Source organism: Drosophila persimilis, unplaced genomic scaffold (assembly GCF_003286085.1).
Source record: "Drosophila persimilis strain 14011-0111.01,24,50 unplaced genomic scaffold, DperRS2 tig00000431-arrow-pilon, whole genome shotgun sequence".
Taxonomy (NCBI): Eukaryota; Metazoa; Arthropoda; class Insecta; order Diptera; family Drosophilidae; genus Drosophila; species Drosophila persimilis.
The window spans coordinates 5498395-5523220 of record NW_020825312.1 but is presented as its reverse complement, the minus strand read 5'-3'; the positions used below and the strand labels follow the sequence as shown (position 1 = coordinate 5523220).

Genomic DNA, 24826 nt, shown 5'->3' with positions numbered 1-24826 from the left:
TGCAAGACTGAGTATTTTTTTCTTTTTTTTTTAATATAAGTATATTAATGTATTATGTATTTAAACTAGTTGTCTATCCATTAAGCCTGACTGTTAAGAGCGAAAAAATACAACACTCAAATGAAAACACTCCGTGCTAACTAAATTGCAATTATCTTCTTTTAATTTCCTTATGAGATTCGAGTATTCGAGTATTCAGCTCTGGAATTGTCAGCTCTGAAAGTTCCTTAAACATTCGTTGATCCGACACAAGCATTGGGCATCTGGCCTGCCTCCATCATCTTTTTTAATCCATGGGATACGTGGCCTGAGCAACTATCCGATGACATTCGGGTACGAGCCGAATATTTTTTGCTTTGTTTTCATATTATGTACGTGACCTGAACGTGGCTCGTCGGGATTAGGTCAGCAGGCATGAAGTGCAGCTGGGTGGAGTGCTGGAGGAGGAACGTGCAATGCTGAAAGGATTTCCCACTCAATGGAAATCGTCGAAACGGAATCGAATCAGAAGAGCTTAATTTAATAAGGGAATCATACCTACTCGCATGTTGTTGCTTTCAATCTTGGAATTTCATAACATTTTTCACATATTTGAACTGCTTTTATCCTAGCAAAATTTCCACTTATAAGGTTTCAGTGCAACCTACAGCTATATTCCATATTCCATATTTTAGTCACAACATTTTCAAATCGTTCAACGAAATGACACCTTTTAATCAAGCACTGAGGAACCAAAACAGAAACGATAACAGATAACAGAAAACAGAAAAAGATATAGATCCAATACATAGAGTAAATCCAATGCTATCTGAAAACTAATATAAATATTGTCTTCTATGAGAACAAAAGAAACAATGTTTTTTTGTTTTTTTTTTGCCAGAAAATTACATATGTATGCAAATATAACAAGAAATATTCACAAAAAAAATCGATTTATTTACAATTCCTGGGAAGGTGAGAATTTTGGGAGCACCCCCTACACCCCATGACAATACTATATACAATTGTAACACTTTTTCCAAGCTTTTGCGTCTCTAATGCTGCAATTTGTATGCGAGTGTACGAATTGGTTGATGAGTGCGATGGGCCTGAGTGCCAGAAATCAGACAGCTGGACTAACGGACCGAGAATCCGTGGATGGCATTAAGCATTCCATAACCCTTCTCAGAAGCGACAGATGCATATTCAGATAGAAGGTAACACAGAGGCCGCGGGTGTGGGTGGAACAAACACCAAACAGGGCCATAAATAATATTATCGTGCATCGTGTATCTGGTTCAGTTCAGGTCGCAGCCATGAGTGACTGCAGCTCAAAAGTGGACACGGAGGGGCGATGTAAACGGGACTGGGGACCGAGGACTGAAGACTGAAGAGTGGCACTGGCATTGACATCAACACCAGCAGCAGAAGTTGCATGGCTCAGGCAGTCGTGGTCGTGCTTTGCTCTTTTGCCAAAATGCTGAAAAAAGCCAGTGTAAAACGAAGAAAGCTGAGCTCAATAACAACGAAGTTTGTATATTCTATTTAATGCAATGATATGGGACCAATTGCTACACATCCTGGACCAAAGGTGAAAGTTGGCAAGACTTTTTGAGTGTCCGTGTGTCCCGATTAATAACTCAGATTTTAAAGATAATCCCAGCGGCAGGAGCTAAATAATTATTAAAACACCAACACTACAGATACCCATTCCCATATATGTTATATATATATCGTAAATCTTCCAATGTTTTAGCCAAAGGAGCACCGTAGTTGCTTCGCTTTTATTGTGAATTCACGTGTATTAGGTGTAATTTGACAAACGTTTCTTTTTATATATAAGACTATCTTGACTTGCTTTGGCTGAGGGCCATACATCTTGAGGGCATTCATACGACCATGAGTACAATGTATGTATAGAGAGGAGGTAGACATCTTAAAAATCATAATTCATTCCATTCGAAACAGCGTTCAGTAAACTTTTGTCATCTGTAGGTTTTTTCGTGCTAATAGTTCCAACAGGAAGCTCTTTCACTTCTTCCATTTCGACATTTAAATGTGTACCAGAGTCTTCTTTACGCGATGTAAGAATTACCTCGTCTCTTTTCACACAACTAAGAAGAGTTGAGGGCCGTGTCCTCTTCCTGATTCCTAGTAATTTCCAAATATACGGTCACTTACAAGTCGCTCCTTATTGAATCCAGATGTGCGATTTCTTGATGTTCCTTCGGCATTGTTAAATTTATTAACATTTTTTTGGTATTTTCAGATATTTTTTAGGGCTGGAAGAATTCCAATGTAGGGATGCACTACAACGTGGGAAGACCAGAATCAGAATCTTCAAGTGCATCTTCCACGTTACTACTTCCTATAGCTTTTTTGTGAGAATTCCACTCGTCTCTATCATGATCGAAACCATCACCATTTGGTAGATTTCGATAAGCTCCCCGTCCATAACTTTGTCTGTCCAGGTCTGTCCTCTCAAAGGACCTATCCTGTTGGGTATAGCCTCTAATATTTAGATGCCGCATGTTCTTGGGGTAGAGTCTCCTATCCCAATTAGGTGCGGGTCTTTCGGCCTTATCTCTGCTTCTGTCAGCATCTCCAACTCCACCTTCATTCGAGCTTTTGTCTCCATCTGCATGACTTTCCCGACTTCTGTCGGCATCTCTATCTCTATTTTCATCTTTAGACAGATTCTTGACTCTTCCTCTATGTCTTAATTGCACAGTGACTCTGTCTGCATCGTGTGACGGCTTCCACCTATTTCCTCTATCTCTATCTCGATGCCCAGCCGTGCCGTCACTCTTATCTCTGGAACCGCCTGATCCTTTGGGCCGAGACCTTTCTCTGTCTCTGTCTCTATCTGGATCTGTCCAGTTTTGAGCATTTGTCCAGACGTCAGGCGAATCCTCTTTATTGCCGTCTCCTGATTGGTTGGGAACAGCGAAATATTGTGCAGTTGGAGCTTCGCTCAAGAGACATATCAAAGCTTACCATTATCATAATTGTCGTTTTCAAAAAGATCACTTAAGTCCCCGGCTTTTTCTGTTGCTGTAGCTTGCTTAGTCGAACTAGTGGCTATGTAATCATCTGAGGTGATAGGCCTATAGTTGACTTGATAATAGAACGTCAGCCAGAAAATGATGAGAAAGTGATGGAATAGTATCAAAGATCCCAGAATAAAATCTTTCAAACGCATTTCGGCAAAGCGGCTTCCATGGATGGTCTGGGCATGGTACATAACAAACTAGCAGACTCTTAATTAGTGGGGCACAGGAGCAACAGGCCAACAGGCCAACAGGCCAACAGGCCAACGGACCAACAGACCAACTTACCAATAGGATTGTGATGGTGATGGCCAGCTCCACAACCAGGAAGCTATACGGGAGTGTTTTCGATATTATTAGCTGGTACATAAGGAAAAAGACGGCGACAATAATAAAGATGAATGCCAATATAAATAGGACGGCTATGTCCAGAGTGAGGTCCATCTATTGGGATCGGCAGCAGTTGAGAATAGAATAGTCAGTAGCTATGGAGAACTCTTACTTTCTTTGGAAGAAATGCTCCTATTAACAGAAATAGCACAATCAGAAGAACGCACACAAAGAAGAAGGTCAGCACATCCGCCCACCAGGAGTGAGTGATCAGAGTAAACGTGGCGATGATCTGCAGCTCCACCTGCGAAGGAAGGAAGGGGGAGCCCCAAAAATTTAACTAAATACCACAACCACTTACGATTATAAATCCTAGAAAAATGTTCAGGCATCGAACAAAGCGAAGTTTCTCAAAGAATATGAAAATCAGAAAAATGAAAACGGACAGGACCAATGTCACGTAACCGACGTAATAAAGATCCTGGAGTTTCGAGCGCAAGTCAGTTCTGGGGAAAATTGTATGAGAGCGATCAATCAATCAAACCCTGATGACTTGCACTTACAAAATGCAAAAAACAATCCACTGGATAAGGGCCAATAAAAGCCAGACGCCCAGCAGGAGATACGTTTTTAGAGCAAACTTTCGTCGAGACTTCCGATATCTGCGTAGATCGTTTGAGGCATGCATAGCTATATATGGGGCAGGCTATAGGGCAGGAGTGTGTTCAGTCTGTTCCGGCGTCCGTGTGTCTAACAACGACTGCAAATTTGTCCAAAACCATCAATGGGTGCTAGGCAAACATATCAAATGTCAACTAAATGGGTATACTGATAACTATTCAATATAAGTACATAATCAAAGCCAACCTGATACTGACGAGGAACGAGGAACGAAGACCAAAAAAAAACCTTCAAAATGAATGGACATTTTTGTTTATTACCATTCCATTCAGATAAGGAAACGGTCATTCGACAAACAACTGTAAAGCTTCATTGAAAACATTGTAGATAAACATTTACTTGTGTGTACACATCCGTACAAGTCGCCATCCTCTTCGTAGACTTCGGTACTCTTGGGAGATTTTTCGCCACCACGAGTATCTGTGATCGCATGGCCGTTCTATCGGGGAGTGCCAGTACCATTCCAGGGCTTAGCATCGCCCACGTCAGCTTCATTAACGTGTGCAAAGGCTTTGCTACTCACAGATAAGCCACTGGCATCGCCGCTTTCAGCTACTACAATGAGTTCCGTTATTGATAAGATAATAAATGTTTAACCTCTGTATTACTTCCGTCTCCGTAGTGATGAGCAGCGTATTGCTTGGCACTCTCCGTGACCCGGGAGTAGTCTTCGGGCGTGAAGTAGGCATAGGTGATTTGCCAAAAAAAAGTCAAGGTGTAAACTGTCAGGAACTCGTGAAACAATATCAATGAGGCCAGGAGAGCGTCGCGGTCACTCATCTGGGCAAAGCGATCGCCCTTGATGGTCTGGGCCTGGAGCATAACAAACTAAAAATTTGATTTCATTTGATTTGGTTTGATTTGGTCAGAACAAGGCGATCGTCTGGATTGGTGCGACAACTCACCAAGAACACAACCACCGAGAGGCTCAGTTCGAAGATTAGAAATGCGTACGGCAGCAACTTCGTTACATGGACATGCACTATTAGGAAATACACAGAGACGAGCAGTAAAATGAAGGTCACTATGAAAAGGTGGGACACGCGCTCGGTCAGATCCATCTGTGACGGAAAGTCGATCAATTAGAGTGTCTAAGGTTCTCGATACCTGCTCACAGAGAATGGCAGGTTGCATCCAACGACCAGGAACAACGCGAAGCAGCCCAAGCAGATCAAGAAGTACACAATTATTTCTGGCAGCCAGGTGTAGGCTACCAGCACGAACATCGCAACAGTTTGCAGCTCCACCTAGGTATAGTTAGAGTACAGTTAATCGTATGACAGTGTTACAGTGTTACAGTGTGACAGTAAGCCAGTGGAGAGCCCTGTTCGATAACTCACGATGACAAAGGCCACAATATAGTTGACAATTTTGAAGTACCGCACTTGTCCGACCAGCAAGAACACGAGAAACAGTAAAATGCCCAGGACGAAGGCAACAAAGCAAAATATTTTACTGTTACGGAGTGTCTCACGAGCACTTTCTCTGAAAGCAAAATGTGGTCAATCACTAAAGCACTAGACAGAATTAGACAAACTAGAAAAACTAACACCAAACCAACCAGGGCCCACTGCACCAAGGCTAGTAGCAGAAATATCAACAAAAATAGATATGTTCGGCGGGCAAACTTGATGCGCTGACGTTGGCCTACGTCCATTGCTGGCCACTGGGAGTCTTCCGTCACAGTGGCGAGCCCTAACTGAAAGCGAATTTAAGGCATGTGATCATGTAGAAACCATCAGCTTACGAAGAAAACAGCAATTTTATGAAAATTTGTATATTCAGAATTTCTGACCTAGGCTTGCCCTGATCAGAGTGTGATCAGAGAATGTACACAAAAAACCACCTCAAGATCTTGGCCTCATTCTGGGGATGAACGAACCAATCGCTGTATCGAATCGGCTTGCACATATTTCTATTTATGCAATCAATAATATATGTATAAGAGAAGCAGCTGCAACTCCTAAACAGCCAGCTAAACAGGCTCACTAATAAGGCCGACTGCAGTGCACAGCCAACTTTGATAGTTTGGGCTTCGAGGCAGAATGACAGACGGATAGGGAAAATACTGATTCGCAAATTGCTGAAACACGAAAATATAAAAAGAGCACACAATTTGAATACCAAAGTACAGTAACATACGTACGGCGTCGTCGTCGTCGACGTCGTCGTGCGCACTTGGTGCGTATGAGCAAAAAGGAAAAAATCATTTAGCGACACCATCGGCATATCAAAATTGTATAGGCCAACAGTTTAGAAGCATGCGCCATTCACATTATCGTCATTTATGAACTCCCGAAAAGCGAAACCCGACTTGAGAGTCAAGAATCAACTAACTGTCGCCGAGAACTCTGTGTCACTCCACTCCTATCTGACTAGCATGCAAAATTAATTACGGGCAAAAATTTATTTACGACGCTGACTTCGCATGGTCTTCCTTCCACGTGTCGACTCTGCTCTGCGGCAGCCATAAAAATTTTACGCTTTAGCCGAATTTAGCGGCAGCCCAGGAGGAGCCAGAAACCAGACTGCAGCTGAGATATGTACGAGTGTGTGTGTGTCCATGTGCCCTGTACATGTACATTCTCCCCTGCTTGCGCATCGCCCATTGCCCATAAAATCAAGGCGAAGGAAAACGCGGTGATGACGTTTTGCAGCCGCACTGCAGTGGATGTGTCGCTCGCTACTGCGGTCGCTGGTTGCTGGTTGCTGGTGCAGTAGATTTTACGAGCTTTTGCAACACTAACTCTGCCCACAGGAGAGGTTGGTGACTGCAGGGAGGGTGTGCTGAAAATCACACCACTTAAGTACGCGTAATGAAATTCTAAGCAGCATTCGCCCTGTTTATGTTTTCAACTGTTTAAAGGATGCTTTTCCCAAATCTCGAGCAGAGGTTACCCAATGCGAGAAATATTTCCACATTCACATTCTCTTCTTTGTATTAAATGATAGCATATCAAATGCTGACATAAGTTTTTGTTCAAGTCAACTAAGTCGTATTCTTAGACTCAAATTAAAAAAAAGCATATAAAATTGGATTAAAAAATGTTCAGGACTACTTACGGAATAGCTGCATCTTCACCTAAATTGTTTATAATTTGCGCTTGCCAAAAATAAATGATAAAACCAAAAATAATTTAAGGCGTGGAAAAATTATCAAAGTAGGCGTACAACAATTTTTGTTTTTTAACACAGTTTTATCCCAGTTACCCGTCTCCTTTCGACCAAGTCTGACCAAGGCTTCTTATGACATGATCGTTTGTGACCGAAAATTCAATGGTAGGGTCGTTAGAGTCATATTTAAATCATCGCCACTAAACTGATCCTAAATAAGGCTTTGAGTTTCTTGTTTTCTGTCACTACTCCCTTCCGTAACATGAAAAAAGAAGTGAGATCCGATTAGAGGAACCATTTGTGCCATGAAATAGCGAAATGTTCTATATTTAATATAATCACGCATGGATATAGATAAAGTCATATGTATAACTACCGATATCCGCGAATATCTTGCTGGCAAAGGACAAAACCACAATATTTGTCATAGCTATTTCTGACCCATTTAATTATTGTATTAAGATTTTATTTGATTGTATTGTATTCCAGATAAGTTAAGCGAAAAATAACCAAGCCAACTTACCTGTTGATTTTCTAGATTAGCGACAAAAAAGCCCCTATCAAACTAGGTCGTTGTCCGATTAATCCCGTAGTAAAATTCAATCGAAAGCGGAATGGAAAGATAGGGCCGTGGGCTGCAGCCCTTAATACCCTAAGTCAGGGTTTACTTTTATCAAAGACAAACAAATCCGACCCCCTCCTTGATTTTATTTAAACCAAGAAAGCAAACAACGAATCTTACAGAGCACTTGTTTGAGTAAGATAAATGCAAATATCCCGCAGACTCTTAGGCTAACGCCGACTCATTAGCAGAAGCACACGCTAGAGATAAGGACCACACCGAGTCGGGCTGTGAAAAGACTGCTGATAAGTGGCCAATGGAACGAAGGGCGCAGATAAAACGCCCGGGGCAGAGTTCAAAGAGCGGACAAATCATATGTCGTCGCATCATCAAACAAAATGAGCAGAAAATTAGGAGGACCGACTACCAGGAACCTGATGTCGGAGTAGGTAATGGAAATGCTTTCATTTCTACTTCTACTTCTACTTCCACTTTTCATTTGCTGCTTGCGTCATCGAATTCGTGGCCAGTGCGCTGGCTGATAAGCTGCCTTCGAGCCAAATAGATGAGCTGGTCGGTGACTGTGAGTCATCTCTGCTGCCGCAGCTTCGAACGTGACCTGGCACTCTAGTGACAGTCCCGCAATCGGACAAGAGACTGGCTCCTTCTGAGTCCAGCGCCTCTATCAATTTTACGACTTCCTCTTGGCTTCAGTCGGTGCCTTCTTGGAGGGATATGGGAATGGGTATGGGCATGGGTATGGGTATCTGTGGACCACCGGCTAGCTGCAATTAGTTTTATTTTCCAATTCGTAGATTTGTGGCTCGCATAAGTATCTTTATCTGAGTTAATTGATATTTATAGCTGAAACACGTTCTTCCACTTCGGTGTACGTTGCCTTCTTGGCTCTCAAGTGAAAATGTGAAAATACTCGGGGCCCTTGGTTTCATCTTCAGTTTATTGGCAACTGGAAATCATGGCCATTAGGTATGGCTTATATGTATATACTTTATTAGAGCATGCTGGAGAGATTTCTTGGGAAAGGTGACTCGATTGGGGAGGATGCCACACAATAACTGAAGATGTGTGAGGTCAACGATAGAGTCACGTTTTGGGTTTATACAGAAACAAGATAAGACTTTTAAAATAGCTGAGACTGAGAACTCTCTGGAAAGGTGAATTCTAAAAGAACCGCACGGTGAGTCATCAATCAGCCATCAGTTTCAATACAAAACGCAGCTACAGGAAGCCCAAAGGACCTTTACCATCGGCTTCCCCAGCCAGCTGTCTGCTTAACGAAGTTATGGGCTATCATATTCCCCTCATATGTAAAATACAAGCATGCTTAAAACAACCATGAGGAAGCAGATTTGTTCAAAAAACACTCAAGAAACGTATCGAGAATCATCAATACTTGGCCGTTGATTTATGAATGAGCCTTTTAATGGCAGGACATTTTTGTTATAGCATGACATCTCAAATGTTTGTTTCGGGGGCAGGAAGATAATAAATGAATTTGGAGTTTGTTCTTAAATGTAAATAAGTTCTGCTTCAGTGTTGGCCTTGAATGGGCCGTGAGTTAGAGGATTAGGTATCCAGAGGTGAGAAATTAAAAAAGGCTACCATTTTTGTTGATTCACTAGAACATTACATACTCAGATACCCAGCAGAGCCACAGGAACAGCAGCCACATCCACTTCCCAAATCCAGCTCCAAAAGGCCAGCAGCAGGCAGGATTCTGGGTAATCTCCAAGACGACTCTAACAAGACGGGCTCAGTGTGCGACTGCTCAGTTCTTGGAATAATTGAGAACCATAATTATGCTCACGCTTACTCTTGTTTCGACTCTGTGCATTGCAAAAACAAACAATGGATGGAAAAAAGGTTATGCCCAGGCAAAAGGCCAAGGATGTGGATGGATACAGAGGGGTGGGAGTGTGCAATAGATTAACAATAACGAGGTACGCAGCAGCATAAGAGTACCTAGAGAGAAGCAGAAGTGCTTTGTCCTTGGCAGAGAGATACTCGCACGTTGTCAATGTCGCTTGTCTGGTGCTGACAAATCACCACGACCATAGGATTTATCAATAGGCCAAGAACCTAAGAAGCAGGATGAGGTTTCGGTCCTTGCCCCTGATCGCTTGATTATTGAGCAGAACATGTCAATTTGCGGCCATAGATGCTGCTAGACACTTCCTTTTCCTTCTCGACAAAGTTGAACAAAAACTTCTAAATTCCAGCTGTGACTTTGTCTCAGGTCTCGGGCCTCGGGTCTCGGTCTCAGTCGTTCCTCAGCCTTCCAGTCGATTCATATATTCATAAATTTCCGCACAAGTCCAACAAAATCCGCAAGGTTGATTATGCTGTCAGATAAATCAATTTGTCGCCAGGCAAATAAATATTTTTATTATTATACAAAAGTCCGGCTTAGGCTGAAAATGTTATGGCGTAATTTAGATTGATGACCCAAAGATATGGTCGCACACCGAGAACGACAAATTGAAAATGGCTTCAACGTAACTCAAAAAGAGAAAAGGTGGAATTTTATATTTTCGCAATCATTCGCCTTAGACTCTCAAGATGCCTGGCCATTTAAAGCCTTTAGGCTAATTTTATGACAAGTTCGTGACTGGAAACTATAGAGAGTCCCTATAGAGGGTTCCCAGGCCCGTCCCCTCTCCCAGGACCAACCTGTTTCCTGAATTCACAATTCACAACTCGCGACCTCCCACGTGTTGCTCTTGAAAATTTTGTGCAGCGAGGCCAAATACAATTTTTACGTGCCCACGCGTCCCAGTCAACAATTTTACAACAAAACAAAAGAAAAGGCAATCCCAAAATAAAAAGAAAAATTCGCTTTGACTCTGTTTTTCCTTTCAGAAAATTACCTTTAAAGCGTCATAAAATGATTTTCGTGCAACGCAGCACTTGGATATTTTCGCGTCCCGCGTTTTATTGGCGTCGTTTACTCCCTTTAAACTGTGCCCATTTCGGACTCGTTGCTTCTCCCATGATGCTGGGGCCGGTGCTAATGGACTTGGAGCTCTTAGATAGCCCATCATCATCACATCCCCAGCATCAACATTTGGCATTTTTTTTGTTCTCTCGCTCTCACTGGGTCAGCGACAAAAAAAAACCAAATTAGATTTGTCTTCGTATTTTCAGAGAAATTTTTGGGTCGGGGGAAATATTGAAGGTACCATTTTGGGGAGCTGGATAAATTGTAATTACACATCAACTTTTTACTGAGATTTAAAGCGGAAACGAATGCGTCAAGAGAAAGACGTCAATTAGGCCATCACATAGCATCACCCAAAATGTGATTCATCATAATTATGAAATCGCATTTCCATCATCTTTATCTAGAACAATGACTCTCCACAAATAAGACTATCATTTAACTGAAGTCCAGAGCAGATTTCGTCACCAAACGATAAGCCCAATGCTGACGGAATTTTCTGAATCATACTAGAGATCTAATTTGTAGAAGTATCTATTTCTAAGAGGCCACCTCGCTTATACTCTAAATGGTTGAGCGCTACTTCCTGAGTAACCAAACAATTTGTGTGTTATACACCTATTTTATGTATCCTTAGGGCTCTCTCTCTCTCTCGTGTAATCCACACCAAAATGTACTTAAGACTACACTCTCACTTGTATCCTTAAGATAAGAGGAATGCAAGATGGAAATTTGAGCAATCTGTTTACATAAAAGATCCCGGGCAACTATATCCCTCTTCCTTTTCTTTCTTATACAACATGATGCCAACGACGACTAAAAGGTATCTGGTATCTCACATATAAGTACATCTTTTCTGCCTTTGTTGTTGTACATTTGCGGTTTTTGCTTATTTTCGAGGAATTTGTTGAAAATCTCTTAGCCAAAGCATGTGTGGATTGTGGATTGTGGAATAACTCGCATGTTTTCCCACTTCAGCAGACGTTTCCTCTAGTCAAACAACAGCAAGATCCTTTCCTTCTCAAACCAATTTGCTGAGAAAATAAGAATTAAATGAACTGAAAAAACTAAGTCCCTCAGACTGTGGTGGAGGCGTGAAGTATCTCAAGTGTCTGACGAGAGAGCGATTCTCGAATCGTTTTTCAACGCTTTTTAATACGAATTTACCAATAAAGTCGGGCCAGGTTTTCTATCTGCCTTTTTTTTGGTCATCGTCAAACCTTACCATAAAGCGGCAGGATTGGGCCAATGGTGGTGTCGTCAGAGCGACAGTCTGAGCGGTAGACCAAGTAAAAGTGTGCATGGGATTAGTTAAGGGCTGAATTCCAAAGAAAAACATATATGTAACATGGACTATTATCAAATCGGCTTAAGTGTTTTTACTTAGAATCCCCATCCTAAAGTAAACTATTTAAAAAATAAAAACCTCCTGTCCAAAGCTGGTGTCTCGATTAATCCTGACCTTTATGATATTCCATTTTAATCAGAGACGCGATACGATGTCTAATAATTTATTCATATGTATTTATGTACATATATTTCGATCAGAAGTTTGCAAGTACATATACATTACATGAAAATCGTAGGATAGCAACGCTCGATCTTCAAGGGTATTGCAAGAGTCGAGACTCCCAAAGCCGGTCTTGCTTTCTGGATATTTTGAAATTACGGTGGCGTACGCGGATTGCTCTTAACCCGACTCAGAAACAGAGACATTTCGGAGTCCCAGTTAATTTGTTTTATGTTTTTTTTTCATGCCACGTAACTGGGTTACTGGTGTCAATCGGTCGCAAGTGTCGCCTCTACAACTGTTGCTCATTTCGCTGCTGTGGTAGTGTTCTGTAATTGTCAACTTAATTATGTCGCAATTTCTTTGAAGTTCTTTTTTGCCGTTTTCGAAAATGCAAAGTAGACAGCAGGTGGCAGAGACATGGCCAGGCCACATTGCTGTGCCTTTGTCCATTTGAAATTGCGCTTAATTCAATTTTTATGCCAACTCGCAGCTCGCAGCTCGCAGTGCCCCTCCCACTCCTGACCCCGGGCTCTCCTACACTAGCTCTTTTAGTAGTAGATGCAGTGTCGTTGTCACTCGTTTAATTGGATTTGGACCCACTGCCTTTGGTATGGCTTTGTCTCTTGCTACAGTGTCACCGTCCCCCCGCCCGCTTCGAGCCGTGGCCTTGCTTCAGGCACTTTTGTCGCGATTCGCGATTCGCTGTAGCTAAAAAGCTAAAGCGCATTACAAATTGGTTCTGTTAGTGGCCTAATTGAATTGCTGCAGAAGTGCAATACGTTCGCGCAAATCCATGCATACATTTCTATGAGGGACGATAGAAATATCTATCTATCTAAAAATAGATGATTTTATCGCGGGAAAACTTATTACAATCACACCTGTGCATTATTTTCTCGCTATCCAATCGAGTGCCTAACTTAGTTCCAGCTAATTCAATGCCCTTCCGATGAGCCAGTGACTGATCTATCCCTATCCGTAGAGAAAGATCGATCGAGAGAGGGTGGAGAGAGTGACATACAAGATTTTAAATCGCTAATCCCAACGAGTCTTAAACCAAATGCCTTGTAATGCCACTTTCGCTGGTCGGGGCCCTAGGCCCAACCCCAAATACATGTCCCACGGGCCCACCTCCTCTCTTGTCAGACTTTTGTTTGCAACGTTGACGAGGCAAAGAGGCAAAGAGGAAAAGAAATGTCAACACGAAAAACCAACCCATGGCACCAACCAGTTTGAGCTCTGATTGACACAAAGCACAGCGGTAATAGGACTTTTTTCTTCTTTGTAGCACTCGAAAATTAATGCTCTTATCAGTGGAAATCGATCAGAGGTGGAAGGAGGCCCCAATGAATGCAGGTGATTGTTGGTTGCTTGTGTGGAAATAATTAACGTGTACGTAGACTTTCGATTTTGGGAGCCGCACAATGATAACCAAATCGAAATCTACGAGAAAGGGAAATAATATAAACGAAGAAATAAGGTTACATTACAATCCAAAACATGTGTAATGCCAATAATGAGAAGGGCTACACGTCCCAGACGTGGACGGAGCTCGAGACAGAGATAGTGCATTGATGAATTGCCACAACCAGATCAATTCCCTAAATACCCTGCACATCATATACCTACATACATATAACACAACGTGCCTGATAAGAGTACTCCGATACGGAGAAATCGAAGTTTCCCAACCCTTTAGGGGGGTATCGTGACTAATTTGTTTATTTACCGATGATTGACTTGAAAGCTCAAAAAACCAATTGGGGTCACTGGATTTTGGCCAGAATAAAAACCGGAGGAAATTTCGTCTGATAGCCGAGTGCACGATTAAGAAAATTGAGTTAATATCGCGGTTAATATCGCGTGGAGTGTCTGCCCCAGCCGTAGGCACTCTCAAAGAATATTTCTTTCCGATTTTTTCAACAGTTTGTATGCTAATTTAAATAACTAATTTTAACACGTGGGAATCTTGAAGCGAAACTTGTTTTGCTCACTTAGGTTCAACGACTGGCAGTAAATTAGCGGCATTGCTTGATCAATGATCATGATCAATCAGAATTCGTTTAATTTCAAAATTAATAGAACTGTGCCTAGCAGATACATACGACTAGTCTTGTTTTTTCAGATTCAGATCTACATACGACATACGAGTATGTCGCTTTATCCCATTTAGTTTATTGCTTCATTTAACTCTCCGTCTTTTGAATGTATATAGAAATCCCACCTGCGCTTGATGAGTGCATGTACATATGTACCTAGATACGTATCTGGCATTTAGAATGTATCTAGCGAATGCTATTATTGTTGCTCGACCATTTCTTTAGTTTCAATGCCAAATCAAGGGGCCAGCTCTATAATTAATATCAGATCTCGAGGGGGAACAACTTGTTGCTGTCAGCATAAGCTATCAATAAATCGTACCAGCTAATTAATATCGATCAGGCGATCTGGGTATATTAAATGCAAATTATCGGATTCCGCATTCTAGATGCGAGTATTCCACTAGACTAATTAAATGTCTTAATCCAGGGCATGCGATCACGAACTAAAAATGGGTCAACAATTGTATTTCACAAATCCATGCCCACGTATCGGGTTACCTCGAGGTTTCCCATTGCAAGGGGCATGGTACCAACTTTGAAGCCCCACAAAGCAGGTTAACTATGTTGTGAATGTCGAACAAATTTATGCTTGAGTGCTAATAATGTTTAATCAATTGTTGCATTGAAAACCTTTGGAGCGATAAACCAACAAAAAAAACCAAACTTTGACAGCCGCGGATGAGAAAAGGGTACGAAGACGACAACGTAGACGACAATAAAATAAAAAATAACATCATAAGTACCATATAGATATTGGTAGGGGAGCCAGAGGCAGCGGCAGAGCCAGAGGCAGAGGCAGAGCCAGAGGCAGTCTACCAGGAAGCCGCCCGGCCAAGCGCAACGAACTTGACGCTAAAACGCGCCCAAGATAATCAGACAGAAAAACCATAAACAAATAAAGTAAAATCCAAGTAACGACAACATCGGAAGGTGGACAACTTTGGAGTGCGCTCCGAGAACCGAGCTCTTCGTGTGATTGTGGGATTGTGCGACTGTGTGTATCTGTGTATGGAGTGATGGGCATATAAACATTACAGCTGCGGTTCATTGACATTGAATTGGTGGGTCTGACAGTGGAGTGCAGTTGGGAGCCGTAGGATAACTGGAGGAAGGTTTAGCTTGGCTTAACTTGAGAGCCAAAGTTCTGGGCCCGCTTAAGTCTCGGTTTTGTCTAGCTCTATGCACAACTGCGTTTTTAATTGTGCATGGAATAAAAGGCGCACTCAACGATGCACTTAATGCCGGGTAGAGCGACGAGGACAGCCAGAGACATCATGGGGCAGACAGACAGAGACGGGACAGACAGAGCTACTTTCCTTAACATAAGAATATGAAAGGGATAGCTTGCATACTGGCATCACGCGTAATTTCTACGAATTCACAAAAAACAATAGGACCAAAGACAATGCTCTTGCTCTGCAGCGGAGTCAGAGGCGAAGTCAGAGTAGAAGTCAGAGTGGAAGTCAGCGGAGAAGTCAGAGGCGAAGTCAGAGACGAAGTCGCTGGCAAAGTTGTGTAGGCCTACCCGGAACCTTGAGGGTTGCATGACCTATATCACAGATTAGAGGACTGCGAAGGCAGCACGACTCCAGCATGAAGAACCTCTTACTTTCCCATGGCATCGGCACGTCTCCGACTCCTGCGCTGTTTCGCTGCTGGTCTCAGTCTCGGTCCATTTGACAAATGTTTCACATCACTACCACTACCCCCCGACAACTGCAGCAATTACCTGGCCCTGCAGTCGTTCTTCCCCTGTTGCTTTTGACGATTCGCCCCTCAGCCCTTGGCTGCCTCGCAGTTGGTTGTCAGTGCGCCTTGCTGAGCTTCAAAACTGAGAGAGAAGAAGGGAAAAGGAGCCGAGCCGGGCCCCGGCTGTGTGAGAGCAGAACAAGTGCTTCTTGTTGCCGTTGCCGTTGCCGTTTCTGTTGCCTGGCAGGATGTCATGAAGTTAAGGCCCACGGGTGGCTCTGGCATGCGATTCCATATGGATTCGAGGAATCGGATAGCGAGACTGATGATTCCGATACCCAAGATTCTGCTGCTGATTACTCAATTAGAGCAATGTGAGAAAGCCATTATCTGTTGTAATTACATGGAAATTGGTTGACAGTGTGAAAAAACGTAGTTCAAAAGGCTTCCAGCACAATTAGGGGCTGAATTTAGAGCTGGCAGTGGACGTTTTATAGCTATGTTAAGTAAGAAAACCTACATCTGAGATGGTATTGGTGTTGGGGTTTCTCCTTGAGGTATATCCTCTATAATTACAACTCCCATCAGCCGCTTAAAGTACCTACATATTTATGGATGTATGTGAATATATCACCAATATATCAAAGACAAAGCTAATTTCGAACAGCTTCTAGCAAATGTCAGTCCCTACAATCAATAATGCACTTACGAAACGCTAAAGCCTACTGGGGATGGGAATTAAAATACTATGCTCAAGATTAAATAAAATCCGATTAATTACGGTCAGAAGGTTGACATCGGCGAGCGAAACGAATGCCCGACTGGTGACTGGTGACTGGTGCGGTGGCATTATGCAAAGGAATCCGAGTCAGAGGTCGGTAAACTATAAAAAAAGCTTTATCGGCATCAGAGGAATATCCATATTCAAAGGGAGGTTACAACAAATCAAAGATTAAAATATCCCATCTGACCGTGGACTCATTAATTTAACTTTTGATGATGTTGTTGATGCTGATGCTGATGCTGCTGCTGTACGGGAGTCCGCGGGGCGCAGAACAAGAAAAATAGAAGGAGCGAGCGGGCGGCAGTAGTCGGCATTGAAGGAACAAGCCGCATTGTGGCCAAATGCATCATTAGGGGTTTATATTAAAGACAGTCGGCCAATCCAAGACAATCCGTAAAGAAGGCGACACAAAGACAAACATACAATAATGAACAGGAAGATGTGTTTACGAATGCCTCGGAAGTGCCCTGCCCAGATTGACCCGGTACTAGAAGATACCCATTACCCGGGTCCCAGGGTACAATCGTTAATTAAATTGTAGCTGTTTCTCACGGGCCGTGAGCTGCATACCTGGAGTAAAATAGCATCGCAATTGCCAGTATTGGGATGGAATGGAATACTTCACCCATAGGGGTTAGCCGCAGTGGCCGAAGAAGACTGCAAATAGTTCAATTTCCAATAAATAAACGGCGAGTACGTCATCATCAGCGAACAGTCTCAAAATGGAGCGAGACGAGAGCACCGCCAGGCATTTTCTAATCTCTTTTGAGTCCCTCCCTTTGTCTTTTGTCTCCGACAAGCCTAGAGCGAAGATTCCACTGCGGTTTTTGCCGATTCATTTCCTCGGGCAGATTAGCTGATCATGATAAGGAATGTTCTTTTTTAGGATCTTCTGTGAGCTCATGAAAGACTCAAACTCTGATGCAGCGAAAAGACAACCCTCCATAAATTGAAATTAAGATGATTTATTTTCCAAACTACGTATTCCCCTATGATCTTATCTTAAATATATCTTCTGCCTGTTCTAATGTGGGCTAATCGCAGATACCCAGAGACCCATACATAGGTGGTGCGATCTTGGATCTAAGCAATCCCCATGCCAGCCACATCCGTTAGTCCCAACTTAAATTCTGATACGTACATTCATATGTACATATGATTGCAAGAAAGTGATCTACCAAACAAACAGGTGAGCTGATCATCGTGTCGCCCACAAATATGCTGCCAGAAATAAGATATCTGCACGTAACTGTAATTTAAAACCATGCCACGACGAAAGAAAGGAATAAAAGGGCAAAGAAGAACAAGAGAATCGGTTTGGCATGGCTGGGTCCGGCCCATGGGCCCCTCGGGCGGGGTACAACCAACAAAAACAGAGCCACAAAACCTACATTATCCTCCAACACTAATTTTTCTTCCCCCGGCCCCCGACGAACAATACAAGAAGAACTGTAAAGGGAGATATGTCATTTGCCGGGCTGCAAGACGGAACGAAACGAAGCCCAAAGAGAAATAAAGATCGATGCGATGCTTCAGCAGGCACAGTTCCACAGTTCTGCTCGGGCCACTACCCGATCCCTGCCCTCTCCACTCTCTCTCTCGGGCAACATGTGCGCCGCCGCTTTGTAACGCCAATTATGGGACCATAATTCGAAGCCATTGTCTGTGTGCACAAAAGACTAACGCAGGCCGATTTCTCTCTCGGAGAGAAATGCGAAGATCGTTCTCCGCCAGCTCAGAGTGCCTCTTTCCCAGTGGTGCGTAAAGCCAGAGAGAGAGAGAGGCAGAGAGCGAGAGAGCGGAATGGAAATTGGAAGCCAACCGCTCTCAACTTCTCTCTTGACTGGAATTCCAGCGAGCGCTAGCTTGGCCGGCACTGCTGCTCTGTTTGAACGGCGCACGAATCAGTTTTTTTTTCGACGCAGCGCCTGCCGGACGTGAGCGTGCGGTTGAGCAAGATTCAGAACGATTATTCTCGTACCAACAAGAAGATACTGATACAGTGAAAGTGTGCCGAGCCGCCGGAGACACAAAACACTCTACCCTAGCGCCTTCTTGAATAATTCCTGTAGTATAAAAGTAGAACATGGAGGGCCTGCCACGCGCATTAAACTACGAACTGTCGCATGACTTACATTTCGATCACTACGCTGGTGAGGCAGCTCAGCAGATTCTGAACAGCGGCAAACACTCGTCCGCGGCCGAGGCCTCAACACCCACGATCACCACTCTGGACGCGCTGGCCAATAGTGACTTCCTGAAGCAGATTGGTGCTACGATTCTTAACTCCATCCAGCTGAAGCACCATCACCAGTTCAGCGAAGCTGCTGCCTCTCCGCGAAACGCCACTGAGGCGATCATGGACTTTGACTTGGCCAACCATGTGATCCTGGACGGAAGCAGTGTGGATCAGCTGCAGCAGCAGCTGGAGTACGACAAGTTCATGAACGAGGTGTGGATCGGTATCGTGTTCACACTGATCCTCATCTCGTTGGTCTTCTGCATCTGCTCGTGCTTCCTTTACCACCAGTTTCGGACCTGGAAACGCAACTGTAAGTATTCCTCAAGGAGATCATTGCTCCGTTCTGCAGTGCTGATACCGATTCAATCGAATCTTATCGACCCGAATTGTGTGATCTCTGATTAGCCATGGCCGGACAAAGTAAACAAAATTAGTAAACATTTATAATCGTATTTAGAGCCAAATGTGCTAAATGAAAGGCAGCAAAAAATGTTTCTAGTGCTGGTACCTATAAAATATTTAATGGACGAGACCGTATTACCCAAAATGGAACCTGACCTCAACGCTCATAAAAGAAATATTCCATTAGAATCCATCCCGATAGGGCAGACGGTTTTGTTTTGATTGTTTTTTAAGTGCTTCTAAGCCTGCGCACTTTATAGGTCAAGTCAAAGGTTTCGTGTACACTACGTACGTACGTATCTATTTATAACATGTTTCTCATTGCAAAGCATGACGATTTTGTCAACTTACGGAATTTCGAACACTCTACAGACTTCCTCTTCAACGTTTCCATAATAGGTTTGTTTTTCTCTGCCATCCGTTTGGCCAAACCTTGAGAGATGTAAAGCCCAGAAAATAGCCAACAATAAAGTGCTTCAGTTTGCTAAAAAAAATTCAACCACGAACTCAATTTGAATTTTGTGTCAATGTTCTTAGTTCCAGACAGAATTCAGCAGAGCAATCAAATTATTTAGGAAACTAGGTCGAGGTGTATAAAAGTACACACTTTCCCCTACCATTTCCATGCAACACTAATAACCCTTTGTTTCTTTCATTTCTAGATCGCAACAATGCGAATAATTCCACACAGTGCACAATTGTTGATATTGAGGCATTGAAGCTGCATCCGGATTCAGACGATCCTGTGCCGGAATATACCTTGGTATCGGGCTTGCCCAGCTACGAAGCGGCTCTGGAGCTGTTGCACAAAGCACCCAAAACATCGTGCCTGATTGTCTATCCGAGCGTGTTTAACGTATTCAATAAGCACGAACGAGATAGCTCCGACTCAACAGTAACATCCGCAGCAGTAACAGCCCAACAAACAGCAAGAACTGAAAGCGGACCAGCTGGAAGTGTGGCAGCGCCACAGACACCTCCGTTATGTGAGGTAACAATGCCCCTGCTTCCACCCAGCAACACTCCAGCAGCAGCACCGATGGAAGCATCAACAATAGCACCGGCAATAGGCACGCCCACGCCTACGTATGAAGCGATTAAGCCGAACTTTGTGATGATGCCCGTTGTGCCCAGCTATGCGGAGGTATTTGGCAGCTCCTGTCACACCATCGATGAAAAGAAGAAATCTAAGACAAAAGACAGCCAGTGTAAAGACGACTTGAAGCGATGAAAGCGGACGGATTGATACGAAATCGTTCTTATGGATATCAAATTAACTGAGCTCTGTGATATTTTCATTCATTCTATTGATATCGATGGGCCTCACCAACCACCTATGTCGGTACATAAGTTTTAACTAAGCGCTGTGATTATAAAAAGACGTTACTACAAAATCTACTTGCTACAAATATTAGCCAGTCAGATAATTTAGTGAAAATTGTGCTTAATGAGTTTTTTTTTCGTACTTAAAATCCGTATACACACATACATACATATATATGTATATATACTATATATATTGTTATTAGACTTAGGTAGGCCACAAATTAATATTTTTTTTTATTATTATTATTAAAAAATACACAAATTATATACATATAACTATGAATTGTACATTTTTTTAAACTGAAATTAGTGGGAAGAATCTGAACGTTTGTTTGCATCTTCATATCTCAATGGACCAAACCACTTGAACAGCCAGTAAGATATTATTATTTTTCCATCAATCAGTAGACGTTCAAATTGATTCATTGGTGCTTCAGAACTGATTTGATTGTCGCCAGAAGCAGATGGCACGCAAATCCTTCCCCTAATCGACAGAAAGGGGTTTCCTTGTTTTCCCATCGTTTCGGAGCTTTATAAATAGCTTCCAGATTCAGCTCGTAGACTCAAAACAAACGCCAGAGCAGAGGCAGAGGCAGCAGCAGCAGCAGAAGCAGAACCAAACAAAATAGATTGAGATAGTTGCTATAGATAGATAGATGGATAGACAGATAGAGACAGCTCGGGTTTGACATTGAGCTAAGGACGCGATAGCTGGCTCTGACTGCGACCGTGTTGATTTCTGCTCTGTCTGTCCCTGTACGGCATCTACTCGTACAATGGCAACTGCGACTGCAATTGTTGTGCACAATGCATTTGTGCAATTGTAATTTCGTATTGATAAGCTAGTAAATCCAACTATAGGTATGCAAATCGCTTTTGATTTCCCCCTGCACAGACAATGGACATAATAAATGATCTCAAACACTGATTTTCTAGCATGGATGTTGTCGTTGTTTCGCCAGACTCTACGTGACTCTCGGTTCAGCCAGCCAGCAGCGAGAGTCAGTCAGTCAGGCAGTCAGCAGTCCCCAGCAGGAAAACGTGGCCATGTCTGAAGGCAATATGGATTGTGGTAGGTCTTGTTTTAAGAAATCAATGAATCTCTCTAAAACCGAGCACAGATTTCCCGAACATGTCAAATATTCTTTCTCCACAGCCATTCTGCCAGCCTGCATTTGTATGTATGCAGTGCTTATCTAAACGCTTCACCTAAGTTATTCCTTCAATTCAGTTATCTTGGCGCACTGCAATTGACAATAATAAATGAAAGGAATTCTATGGAAATGGAAATGGAAATGTGGTTTCCATTGTATTGGATTTGTCTCTCTTTCGTGATGTGTAATTTTTCCTTCGTCACTATCATTACTATTATTATTATTATTGTATTTTTAGATTGCTGCTGGCACTAGCACTTGCACTTGCACTTGCACTTGCAGTTTCAGCTTCCGTGCTCAGCGAGTCAGTCCGTTTCTTTACTGCTATTATCTGCTGAATGGGTCAACAAATGCCCGGCAACCAACTAGAAAACCACATGAAATGTCAGTAGGTGCGAGCACGAATACAGTTTATTATGCGAGAGCAATAAAAATTATTTATCTCATGCCATCGACTGATCGCAGGTCGCCGATCAGGGGTGTGAAATGGGTGCAGACGGAGCCGGGGTTCTGGCTCCGTTCTGGGAAGAACCTCTTGCCGTGTCTAGCCGCAGGCCGCAAGCCGCAGGCCGCATTTGCATATCGGTGGGAACAGTCGCCGTATACGGCGCTTATGCAAAACAAATATTATTAATTACAAACTCAATTGCAATTTATGATGGTTTAAAGTTTATTGGACAGTTTATGACATATACTAACCCCTTGAGCCGCTCATCTAACTTACACTCACCTCCATTATCCATAAATATTCCATTATTACTACATTTGGCACCATACTTACCAACCTATAGCAAGATTTTATGGAGGAAGCGGGCTCTCCCCCACTATTTAAATGCCAACCAATACACCTACCGATTTGAGCGGGCACAACAATGTGTGCAAATTGTTTCATTAAGCGACTCCGATCCATGAAAACATGCCAAAAATGTCCGACAGCGCGTGGCCGGCCACTGGCCAGCCGACTGTCTGGGTAATCCACTCACGTTCTGAACCTAATCGAAAGCTTCCTCAGACCGAAGTCAGCCGTGACTGTACTGGCTCTGTCAGCTAACAGGGCTCTGTTTTGGATTACTCAGCGCACCTGGGCTGAACGGGCTGAAACTGCCTTGTGCCACTGAGCTTCAATATCGTTTTCAAGTTTGATGTGGCCTATTCTATGGCCCTTAACACGTGTAGATCGGACAGCACATCACAATATTGTGCAACTTCAGCAACATAATTTGCTATTAATGCAAATCGGAGCCCATCCGAGAAAGCGCATTGCCGAGAGACAATTTATTAAAAACCCATTCATTAATAGAAGATGCATCCGTCGGGTGAAAGTTTGATGGTGCCACAGGGCACCGAAACCTCACCCCGACGCCATCTGAGACTAATGAAACTAACAATCTATGAATAAAATGCACATTAGCCCACGTTTACGGCTGAGCTTACCCCTTACAAAGCGGAAAGCTTACTTGGTGGAATGAATTTTCAATTAAGCGCCAAATTCATGCTGCGGATGGAGCTGATGCTGGGGCTGATGCTGGGGCTGGAAGAGACTACGACTTGACTACGTACGGCTCAAAAAGCGAGTTCAGACGACGCGCCGCCGATGCTTGAAAGTGAAACCGGTTGGTCAACAGCCACAGAAAGAGGCACAGACACGGCAACGACAACGACAGCGACAGCGACAACGTCATACGCAACTTTTGACCTACTTTTCGATATAAAAAGGCACAACAAAAATAACCGCTTAAACTGAAAATTGGCAAGCCGGTCTTTCCGAACGATGCAAAAGCGGCCATCATATCTATAACTATATTGATAGGGCCTACGAGACTAGATGAATCGCAATACTAATAAACTAATAAATATGGTATTTATTTAAACCCTGGTAGCCTCTCTTCAGTATACTCGTAAAAACAAATATCCGAACGATAGATAGATAGATATTTTTGAATACTAACTACACTGCACATTGAACTCCAACTATTTTGTGGATTGGATGGGATGGAACAGCTCCAACTTGCCGATCGCCCCTCTCCACGTCATTTTGGAGGTATTTTTAAATGTCAAGCCCAAGATTCTCCAGGAATCCAAATAGATTGAAAGTGTTTGCGCAATTCTAAAGACTAAAGATAAATATGTTTATGCTTTAGAATTGCGCAAACACTTTCAACTGACAGTGCGGCGTTTGCTTTTCTTTTATTCCCACTTCAAAATGAATTAAAGGTTAAAAATCAAAAATAAAAATATTAAACACCCAGATAAAGGAAAGCATTAAATGAAGAAATATCAGCAGCCGCCGCTGCCGCCGACCAAAGATTTCGCAATCTGATGTGTTTGCCTTTGTAACACAGCAAGCGAGAATGCGGCGCTTTCGCAAATATTTGCTCAAAATATTTTACATACATACATACAGATGTACTCTCACTCGTATGCATGTGTGTAGGCACATGGTGAATTGTAGAACAAGCTTTTCCAGCTCTCAATGAATCTTAGATAACGTTCCCCCAAAAGCTTTTTTACGAATATTATCTCTACCAAAGTTCTGCGAACCTGCCTTGCCTCATACACACACACACATTCATATGTATGTATGTTTGGTATGCAGAGTGGACATACATATTTGTCAATCTGAATAATTGCAACAAAATCCAATGAAGTTGTCCCTATTTTAAAACAACATTTAATTCTACTCCCAGGAATACAAGCTATTTTGTGGGTATTTTCGTTAATGCTTCACTTGGCACACAAATAAAAGTGAAACCAAGAGTTGGAGGACTGAAAAGTATGGCCATGCTGCAAGGTGGGAACACCACGGAGCAGCAAACGAGTTAACTGCTCCTATCTTGGGCGCTGGCATCATATGAATATCAAAGTTCATCAGTTCATCAGCGAGGGCGGGGAGGTTGAATTTGAAATTGGAACTTGGAACGGGAGTGGGAACGGGAGTG

At 42.9% G+C, this 24826-nt stretch overlaps 3 protein-coding genes across 3 annotated transcripts; 1 reads left to right on the top strand and 2 right to left on the bottom strand.

Moving 5' to 3' along the window:
* Positions 1 to 1765: 1765 nt before the first annotated feature.
* Positions 1766 to 4129, bottom strand: LOC6596962. The gene is made up of 6 exons (XM_002022124.2): positions 3923 to 4129; positions 3721 to 3865; positions 3532 to 3663; positions 3318 to 3473; positions 2977 to 3229; positions 1766 to 2908 (listed from the first exon to the last, which is right to left on the bottom strand). The coding sequence occupies exons 1-6, from the start codon at positions 4045 to 4047 to the stop codon at positions 2289 to 2291; spliced, it is 1431 nt and encodes a 476-aa protein (XP_002022160.2). The 5' UTR covers positions 4048 to 4129; the 3' UTR covers positions 1766 to 2288.
* A 350-nt stretch (positions 4130 to 4479) lies between these two features.
* On the bottom strand, positions 4480 to 5697 carry LOC6596963. The gene is made up of 6 exons (XM_026989634.1): positions 5591 to 5697; positions 5381 to 5525; positions 5156 to 5287; positions 4946 to 5101; positions 4649 to 4868; positions 4480 to 4595 (listed from the first exon to the last, which is right to left on the bottom strand). Exons 1-6 carry the CDS (start codon positions 5695 to 5697, stop codon positions 4480 to 4482), a joined length of 876 nt encoding a protein of 291 aa, XP_026845435.1.
* A 13016-nt stretch (positions 5698 to 18713) lies between these two features.
* On the top strand, positions 18714 to 20938 carry LOC6596964 (protein commissureless 2). Its single transcript, XM_002022126.2, has 2 exons — positions 18714 to 19315; positions 20070 to 20938. The coding sequence occupies exons 1-2, from the start codon at positions 18850 to 18852 to the stop codon at positions 20636 to 20638; spliced, it is 1035 nt and encodes a 344-aa protein (XP_002022162.1). The 5' UTR covers positions 18714 to 18849; the 3' UTR covers positions 20639 to 20938.
* The last annotated feature ends 3888 nt before the right edge of the window (positions 20939 to 24826 follow it).

Coding starts and splice junctions, on each gene's coding strand:
- LOC6596963 (XM_026989634.1), bottom strand. CDS start 5,697: ATGGACGTAGGCCAACGTCAGCGCATCAAGTTTGCCCGCCGAACATAT. Junction 5,526..5,590: donor TGGGCCCTGGTTGGTTTGGT/GTTAGTTTTTCT, acceptor TTTTGCTTTCAG/AGAAAGTGCTCGTGAGACAC. Junction 5,102..5,155: donor GATGCAACCTGCCATTCTCT/GTGAGCAGGTAT, acceptor TTTCCGTCACAG/ATGGATCTGACCGAGCGCGT.
- LOC6596962 (XM_002022124.2), bottom strand. CDS start 4,047: ATGCATGCCTCAAACGATCTACGCAGATATCGGAAGTCTCGACGAAAG. Junction 3,866..3,922: donor TGGATTGTTTTTTGCATTTT/GTAAGTGCAAGT, acceptor AATTTTCCCCAG/AACTGACTTGCGCTCGAAAC. Junction 3,664..3,720: donor TTTTTCTAGGATTTATAATC/GTAAGTGGTTGT, acceptor CTTCCTTCGCAG/GTGGAGCTGCAGATCATCGC.
- LOC6596964 (XM_002022126.2), top strand. CDS start 18,850: ATGGAGGGCCTGCCACGCGCATTAAACTACGAACTGTCGCATGACTTA. Junction 19,316..20,069: donor TCGGACCTGGAAACGCAACT/GTAAGTATTCCT, acceptor TTTCATTTCTAG/ATCGCAACAATGCGAATAAT.